This window comes from Lolium rigidum, chromosome 4 (assembly GCF_022539505.1).
Source record: "Lolium rigidum isolate FL_2022 chromosome 4, APGP_CSIRO_Lrig_0.1, whole genome shotgun sequence".
NCBI lineage: Eukaryota > Viridiplantae > Streptophyta > Magnoliopsida > Poales > Poaceae > Lolium > Lolium rigidum.
The window spans coordinates 190424083-190433875 of NC_061511.1; the positions used below are offsets into that span (position 1 = coordinate 190424083).

The 9793-nt window shown below is 38.5% G+C and overlaps 1 protein-coding gene across 10 annotated transcripts; it reads right to left on the bottom strand.

Moving 5' to 3' along the window:
* Positions 1-1524: 1524 nt before the first annotated feature.
* LOC124706704 lies at positions 1525-9329 on the bottom strand. Of its 10 annotated transcripts, none has more exons than XR_007004535.1 (7): positions 8799-9329; positions 6956-7046; positions 5186-5348; positions 4866-4946; positions 3998-4175; positions 2092-2175; positions 1525-1845 (listed from the first exon to the last, which is right to left on the bottom strand). XR_007004535.1 is itself a non-coding variant. In XM_047238373.1 (4 exons), the coding sequence occupies exons 1-4, from the start codon at positions 9084-9086 to the stop codon at positions 5245-5247; spliced, it is 357 nt and encodes a 118-aa protein (XP_047094329.1). In that variant the 5' UTR covers positions 9087-9329; the 3' UTR covers positions 4987-5244. The 10 variants fall into 10 exon arrangements, 1 of the variants encoding a protein (XP_047094329.1); XR_007004534.1 differs by adding an exon at positions 8255-8450 and having other exon boundaries at positions 4866-5348; positions 8547-9329; XR_007004540.1 differs by having other exon boundaries at positions 4866-5348; positions 8999-9329.
* Between the last annotated feature and the right edge of the window lie 464 nt (positions 9330-9793).

Consider the following 9793-nt stretch of genomic DNA (forward strand, 5'->3'; position numbering starts at 1 on the left):
TAATTTTTCAGTTTCGATTGACGGACTACAATTTTGAAAGCTGTAGACCAGACTACACAGTATCAAAAATATTTCTCCTGGATGACAAAATTTCATCTATGAAGATTGAGAATCATGATAAGGTATAATATTTACAGATTTTCTTCCATTATGTTATATTCCTCACATTTATAACTTATATGCACTATCTAATTCAACAAAATTCTATTGAATGCAAAATCACTTATCCTCTGTAGAGAAACTCGAAGAAAACTTCCAAATGTGTTGTCATTAAAAAGGAGCCCAAAGAAGATATTGAAGATGTAGATATATGCGAAGATGACGATGATGAAGAAGAAGCATTCAAAGTGATACGCAGGAGTAAAAGGATAGAAAGGAATCAGAGGCATGTTGTTCATCTTGATGAAGATGAAGAATCGGGAGTCCAATTCAACAGCCAAAGGTCGAGAAAAAGACGAGCCTAGCAAATATTGGTGGCGGATGAAGACAAAAAACAATGTGGATATGAGAAAATTTATTGTTAGAATATAAACTATAGATGATCACTAGGTAGTGGAGGACAAGAATATTACTATTCTATATTACCAGAACTATTTCATAGATAAATTCTTGATTGATCAACTACGATTTTCTTCTTTTAACTGAATACATGAGTTATTCTCCTTTCTATTTCGCTTGGGAGAAAAAATTTCTTACATAGATCATGTATAAAATTTATATAAAACAAGATAGGCCTTACCAATATACCTAAATGTCAAGCCAAAGCATCTTTGTGCTTTAAGTAGGATAGATAAGCTGACGAAGAGAAGTGCAACCATCAGGTCTAGCCATCCATAGTAGAACCAGATGGCTTGCTACAAAACCTACAAATATGCAAAACTTTAGTTAGCGTTTGAAGTTATTGATCTCGATGGCAGTTGTGTCCCTGAAATTTTACTCCTTCAAAATTGTTGAATAAGTTTTTACATGGCAATATTAGACTAATTGAGCTTAGAAGAAAATATTCATTTTGATTTAGGGAGTGTCTAAGTGAGCATTAGTTAATTATCAATCGATTTTAAAAATTCATGCCGTATGTGTCAAACAAAAAGTTCACAATGATGTAGCTACTTATTTCGGAGTTAGAAAAAATGTAAAGTTTTGCATGAATTGGTAATTGATCTTGGTGCCGACTAAGAGTTAAGAGATTCTAAGTCTGACAAGTTTTCACAAAAAAAAACGAAGAAAATCTAGAATCACATATACTAACAAAACAACATATTATTATAAATTCATAATTAAAATTCAAGAAAAAATATTTACTAGAGATTTAAAATTATTAGATTAGAAAATTCAGATTACCCTGCACCACACTAAGATATGGATGCCCGTATTACATCAGCTATATTATATCTCAAAGAATAGGAGTTTTGGTGTTCCTGTTAGACAAGTTCTCATGTTGAACACGACTCAGATAGGTGTGAACATGAATTTGAGACACGCGTCCAGATATAATAATTAAATACAGTCCATGATAAACAAGTCTTGCAGAGTCCAACCCCAACACGTCTGATTGCCATTATTATATAAGAATATCTATGCATACTTTTTACCCATTAATACTCCAGATCTTCCGACGGACAGGAGACTAAAGAAACGCACAAGGTGGGATCAAGGTTATTGTAATTGTAATTCATGTTTATCTCACGTTGGTGTTTCTATAATTATGAGCGTCCATGATTTTACAGCACTATACATTAGGTCCGGAGAAGACAAAAAAGTTCTACGTTGTTGCAAAGGGATCGATCAAAACTTCTAAACTCAGCAGCAATAGCCTCGGCCTCCATGTCGAAGAATCATGTGCCTCTGCAACAAAAAGGAAATAAGACCAACCAAAGGTAAATTACATAATGGTGGCCGAGGCTACTGCAAATAAAGTGTGCACATATGATTCTTAGTATAATATGCAATCTATTTTCATCTTATATTTGGAAAAGAAAAGGTTCTAATAGAGCCTATCGATTTTTTTTTCCATCTTAATATTTTCACTACTGCAGCTAATAGTTCATAACACATGCAGGGGTACTATCTTGGGCAAGAAAGATGCATCACCTGACAAAACAAAGGTACAACTTTACGAAGATAATTCCATCATTTTCTTCAAAAGATGTTCCACGCATCCTTCAATATATTAACCTAATGCTCCAAATTAGATTTTCTCAAATTCTCAGGAAAATCCAGAAAATAATGACATAGGGGAAGGCAAAAACATCAGGTGAATTATCAAGAAATTTATATTATCTACCAGATCTATAGTGTCTAAAAACAGTAGAGTAATCTGCAAATAATCTACGAAATACTGTATGCAGACAAGCTCGGTTGAAGCGAAGTCAACCTCCAAATAAAGACAAATATATCAAGCGCCCAAAGTTATTAAAGGTTACATGTAACCAATCGGATATGCATGTCAAGCAAGATGAAGTACATCATCAGAATGGAAGGTAATGCCTTGCATTGCGTGTTAACAAGGAAATAGTCCCAGGGGTGTGTTATAGCGTGTAGATATAACTGATCACTATAAAAATATATTGCAGGCTTTTGACACACATATATACATCCACTGATGATGTACCTGACCAAACAAGAAAAAAGGTAATAATATACTTATGATCGTATTCTAATTTTGCCAAGTATGGTATGCAGATCAACTTTAATTCCTTTTCCATCCAGGAAATATCCAACAATCATTCTATAGAACTGCATGCTAAAACATCAAACAAGGAGAAAGAAAGGTGCCCACTATCACTATTAACATTATTATTATCATGCCCATTAGTAAGTGTCCTTTACAAAGGACTAAGAACAAGGCATTTGTAATGTTGCAGGACTTCAACAGGTCCAGATAAACGAAACCCGCCGAAGAGGAAACAGACGGTTCATGGAAATCAGTGTAGCAAGCGTGCAAGGTTGGTACAGAGCAAAAATAGTGAGGACCCAACAGTTGATGTACATGCTTCAGAAAAAAAAAGTTTCGCCACAGACTTTGAAGATAGTGATTTGATTGGAAGAAGACAGATGAGTAAGTCAATTCGAGAAAACAGAATAAAGTTACAAGCAATGAAAAAAGTTGGTAAATCCCAGAGCCCTCCAACTGAAGTTTCGAATTTTGGAAAGCCAACTTGCATATGCCCATACTGTCAAGCTATAATGTGGCATCAAGAGAGAAGCAAGCATAACACGAACAAATCAAGGCCGACATTCGGACTCTGTTGCAAGGAAGGGAAAGTTAAATTGCCACCATTGAAAAAGCCACCAGCATACCTTCAGCAGCTACTGAAGTCTAATGAAAAGGGAGATTCGTCAAATTATAGAGAAAATATCAGGAACTATAATTCAATGTTCGCATTTACTTCAATGGGTGGCCAGATTGACTACGAGATTAACAGACAAGGGGTGCCCCTTATGTTTTTCGCTTGAATGGTGCAAACTATCATAAAATTGGCACACTGCTACCTAAAGATAAAGGAAGTCCAAAGTTTGCTCAGTTGTACATTTGTGATACTGAGAATGAGGTAAAGAACAGAATGCAAGCATCAACGTCAAAGGAAAGAAAAACACAGCTTGATGAAGGAATTGTCTCTGGATTACTGGAAATGCTTGATGAGCACAATGAGTTAGTGAAATCATTTCGCATGGCAAGGGATAGGTACAAGCAATCTGATCTGGAAAGTGTTAGGTTGCGGTTAATCGGTAAAAGATCAAACGATGGAAGACAATACAACCTACCAACTGCATCAGAAATAGCTGCACTGATAGTTGGGGAACAGACCGGAGAAAGTTTTGAACGTGATATAATAGTAGAAAACAAAGACAAACAACTCCAGAGAATTTCTGAACTTCATCCAAGCTTTATGTCCATGCAATACCCGTTGTTATTCCCTTATGGAGAAGACGGTTTCAGACCAGAAATAGAATTGGAACCCATAAAGGGTTGCACAGGAAAAAGAAAGCATGTTACCATGATGGAGTATTATGCATATCGTATCCAGCAGCGACTAAATCAATCGGTGGTCCTGCAAATGAGTGGCAAGTTGTTCCTTCAATTCATAGTAGACGCAGCAGCATGCATTGAGCAGTGGAGGCTGAATTGGTACAAGACGCATCAAGGCACACTTAGGATGGAGCTATATAGCGGCCTGCAAGACGCAATTGATAATGGTGATACGAGATCTGATCAAGTAGGTAAAACAATTATACTACCTTCATCATATAATGGAAGTCGTAGAAATAAAGTGCAGTACTACCAAGATGCTATGGCGATATGTCGATGGGCTGGATATCCAGATCTATTTATCACTTTCACATGCAACCCAAAGTGGCCAGAAATACAGACCATGCTGGACTTCATCCCAGGCCAAAAACCAGAAGATCGTCCAGATATAGTAAATAGAGTGTTCATGATAAAGTTGAATGAACTTATAGAAGACATATACAAAAAGAAACGGTTTGGAAAAGCAATAGCAAGTAAGTCCACCCCGATTTTAACCATTTCCTACCCCAGCTTGACACCTTAGCGTGTCGATTCTGAAAGTATAGAAGTTCAATTTTTCGTATCATTATTTGTTATGAACCATTCAAAAAATTATATGTCAAACTAACACCACACATTGTTGCAGTTGTCTACACCATCGAGTTCCAAAAAAGAGGTCTACCTCATGCACATATACTATTATTTCTTGATCCGACAGACAGGGATGCTAGCCCCAGAAATATTGACAAAATCATATCAGCTGAGATTCCAGACAAGAATGAGGACCCAGAAGGTTACATGGCAGTTGAAAATTTCATGATGCATGGACCATGTGGAAAAGCAAATCACAAATCACCTTGCATGATCAATGGAAAGTGCTCAAAACATTTTCCAAAGAAGTTCTGTGAGGAAACAAGTATCGATGAAGAAGGATTTCCTGTATACAGAAGAAGGGATGATGGAAAGACAGTACAAAAAAATGGAGTAGAACTAGATAGCAGCTATGTTGTTCCATACAATAGGGACCTCATAGTCAAGTACCAGGCACACATAAATGTAGAGTGGTGCAATAAGTCGAGATCTATCAAGTACTTATTCAAGTACATACATAAAGGGGAGGATAGAGCAACTGTAATTTTGAGTTCTGGGAATAAATATGATGAGATACAAATGTACCTTGATGCACGGTACCTATCCGCAGGTGAAGCATCTTGGCGCATATTTGGATTTGAACTTCAGCATCGACAACCTTCTGTACAGAGATTGCAGTTCCATCTTCCAGATGAACAAATGGTCGTGTTCCCAGACTCAACTGACATTGACAAAATTGTGTCTCGACCTGGCATAGAAAAAACAATGTTCACTGAATGGATGACCGCTAATCAGCTGTATGAGGATGCTCATGATCTAACATACGCAGAGTTTCCAACTAAGTGGACATGGCACGCAAAAACAAAAGAATGGAAACCAAGACAAGGCGGGAAACGATCTATTGGGAGGATTTACTATGCCCACCCCGCAAGTGGTGAGAAATATTACATGAGAATACTACTGAACATTGTCAAAGGATGTAAATCATTTGAAGACATCAAAAAAGTGAATGGTATTATACACCCAAGTTATAAGTCAGCGTGTTATGCCCTTGGATTGCTCGATGATGATAGAGAGTGGGATGATTGTATTAAAGAAGCATCACATTGGGCTTCTGCATACCAAATGCGACAACTTTTTTGCACAATACTTCTATTTTGTGAAGTGTCAGATCCAGGAAAGTTGTGGGAATCTGCATGGGAATTACTCTCTGAGGACATAGAACGGTGTCAGAGGAGAATTTTGAACTTTGAAGCACTTAAGCTTGATGCCGAACAAATAAAAAATCTCACCCTCATAGAGATAGAGACATTGCTAAGGAGAGGTGGAAAGTCGTTAAAAGACTATGAAGGAATTCCTTTACCAGATAGAAACTCATTGCAAGGTCTAGAAAACAGGTTGATCCGTGAAGAGCTTAACTATGACAGAGCTTCTCTTCAAATAGAGAAAGTGGAATTAGTTGCAAAGTTGAATCCAGAACAAGAAAAAGCTTATGATGCAATAGTACAGTCGGTCAGTAACAAACTTGGGAAATTGATATTTGTAAATGGATATGGTGGGACAGGGAAAACATTTCTGTGGAAGGCAATCACAACATCCCTCCGATCAGAAGGAAAAATAGTCTTAGCAGTAGCATCCAGTGCAATAGCAGCGCTTCTTATACCAGGAGGGAGAACAGCACATTCAAGATTTCACATCCCGCTCAACATCACTGACGAGTCAACATGTGACATCAAGCAAGGATCCGATCTTGCAGATCTACTAAAGAAAACATCATTAATAATATGGGACGAAGCACCTATGGCAAATAAACATTGCTTTGAAGCACTTGACCGGAGTTTGAGAGACATCCTAAGGTTTACAAATGAGAATAGCAGAGATAGACCATTTGGAGGAATGACAGTAGTGATGGGGGGTGACTTCAGACAAATCCTTCCAGTAATACCCAAAGGGCGAAGGTCTCATATTGTTGATGCATGTTTAAAACGCTCCTACTTATGGAGGCACTTTGAGGAATACAAGCTCACTAGGAACATGCGTGTTACAGCACTAATAGATACTCCAAAGGAACAAGAGAGGACTGCAGATTTTGCGGACTGGATTCTGAACATAGGCGATGGGTTAATAGGAAATGAGGAAGACGAGGCATGGGTACATATACCTAAAAATATACTCCTGCAGAAAGGAGGGAACCAGTTGGAAACAATCATAAACAGCACATATCCTGACCTATGGACTAACTACACAGATCGAAAATACCTTGAAGAAAGAGCAATATTATGCCCAAGAAACGAGATGGTAAATGAGGTAAATAATTACATCATGAGTAGAATTGATGGAGAAGAGGTAACATACCGAAGCTCAGATACGGTGTGCAAAGCAATGTCCAATACAGAAGATGGAGATCAGATGTATGCATCAGAGTTCTTGAATAGTTTGAAATTCCCTGGAACACCAGACCACATATTACGGCTGAAAGTCGGCCTACCAATAATGCTCTTGCGAAATATCAATCAAAGTGAGGGATTATGCAATGGCACCAGACTAACTATAACACAGCTAGGAAAGTGGTTCATAGAAGCTCAAATAATAACAGGGACGAACATTGGAAATAAGGTCTACATTCCACGAATAATTATGTCACCAAATGAATCAAAATGGCCATTTGTACTGAAGAGAAGGCAGTATCCAATATCAGTTTGTTTTGCAATGACGATAAATAAGAGCCAGGGACAGTCACTAAAACATGTTGGACTATATTTGCCAAAGCAAGTGTTCACACATGGCCAACTCTATGTAGCAGTGTCTCGAGTCACAAGTAGAGATGGACTTAAGGTTCTCATCTCAGATGAAGAATCTCAACAAAATAATATGGCGAAAAATATTGTGTACAAAGAGATACTTTAGTTCAAGAGAACTTAGAATATATATATACAATACTCTATGTACGGTTCTTAGGAAGGAAATTATTATGGTTTTTATTTCATTAAATGTACGGTTCTTACAAAGGAATTTAGTATGGATTTTAATGTATTAATCATATATATTTGCAGACCTATGTGGCTACATTTAAATACCGGTCTATTGCACATGGACTTCCAGTTCTAATCTCAGCTTCTTTACTGAAACAGAGCTTACAATATTTCTATTTTACTCTATGTATATGCATAGTCCATGTCATGCATTTATATGGTTGACACTCAGGTAATATCTTCTCCCCGGTATAGATTGGCACACTGCTACCTACATGGCTATTGACGAATCTGAAAAAAGCAACGCAAAATTCTGAAAAGGTCAGCATCTTTTACACTGCTTTCTTTCTTTAATCTATTCATAACAATTTTCCGCTACTCAAATTCCTTCATCTGCTTTAGAGGAGTGCTCTAGCAAAATGGTACTGACTTTCATTGCTAATGTTGCTAAATATATTCAAATAAGAACTGAAGTTTCTTGCTTAATTTCAGTTTGGCATTTCTTCATTAGGTGACTATTTAAGTGTATATAATCATATACATTTGGTGTAGAACTCAGGTACGAACACTGATCACAGCTAGGAAAGTGGTTCATAGAAGCTCAAAAAAAAACAGCAACTTACAAACTTCATCTCATAGTGTATATAATTATATATAGCTGGTGTAAAACGCAGGTATGTACATTGATATGTTTTCCGTTTGAAGCAGCAACATTATAAACTTCATTTCATTTGTTTCCTTTGAGCGTTCGAATCCACTCTGAATACGATCGACAAAATACGGCCGCCACGTCATCCGTATCATCTGGAGTCCGCACCGGAGCCCACGAGCGCTAGGGAATTGATGGACAATAGGAACACGGCGGCATTGTTGGAGCGCTGCGCGGCGTTGGGGATGCGACCAACAGGATTTAAACAATAGGTACGTATCTTCGATTTTTAACTAAGTATATATGGAATAAAGAGAAAACTGACATCTAGCAGGGTCGTTGTATAGCAGAGGAACAAACACGCTGAGAATATTCGATGCCAGCTGAAGGCCTTATCTTCTGTAAGTCTCAAAACCACTTCTATATGATGAAGACTTAGAATTTGAGCAGTTTACAAGAATTTTTTTTTTGATAATTCAAGACATAAAAAATAAGTAGCACTGATACTAGGGTATTTTGATCTGAATTTGCATGCAGTTAAGTGTTGACATCCAAGTTGGTGAGAGTGGGCAAGAACCTGAGAATCACCGTGCGCGACATCTTCATCCAGGTCATGTCTTTCTCTTATGTAAGTAAATAACATGTCTACAACTGTAAGATATATTTCATGGGAGAGTACATAATTCATTGCTCTATGGACAATACTTGCAATTTGGTAGTATATTAAAAGAACAAATCAGTTTATAATAAGAGACAGCACAAAAACTTAGCACTGACCTTCAGGGAATTTGGATTTGGATTTCATACAGCAAAAGGAATTTGGCCAGGCATTCGGCAAGAACCTGAGCATCCTCAGCAGCGCCATTCCTGGAAGGGGCGCTGCCGCTAGAAAACGAAGTCGGGTGAGCACGGCTGCCCCACGCGCTCGCGGCAGCACGACTTGGCGGAGGTAGGATTTGGACCGACGGAGGGAGGACCTCTGAGTTCTGGAGATGGAATCCGTACAGAGGAAAATCCAAGTGTGCGGCACAACCTCGCCGGCCGGCCGACTGGGGCGCAGATGCTGGAGACCGACTACACAGGGAGGAGCTCGCCGCGGAGCGACGGCGACCACCAGCACCACTGGATGAGAACCAACGACGATGGCGATTAATAGCAAAGCAACCAGCAAGTGGCCCAAAGCAAGCTGACTTGACGTGATTGTGGATAGTAATACCTGAAGCTGGCGTCACCGTACGGTGGGAGACAGAGCATCGCTTCATCAACGAGCGCGTCCTGCTCCAGGATACAGGCGAGTGCGGAAAAAGAAGACCCTCCAAGACAAGGCCTGCGCAGACACGGATTCTACATCTGCGAAATCAGCTATTGCTCCGTGAATCACAGCATCACCAAGAAGTTCCGACATTCAGATTGGGAACAGCAAAACCAAGGAGAGGAAGGGGAGAAAGTGAATCTTTATTTTTATTTCTATATATACAAGGAAGTGTGGGATATATACTATAAGTCGGTTCGTGTATGTGTGGCAAAGATTTTATGGCGACGATTTAATAATCAGTGAGTAGTTAATAGTAC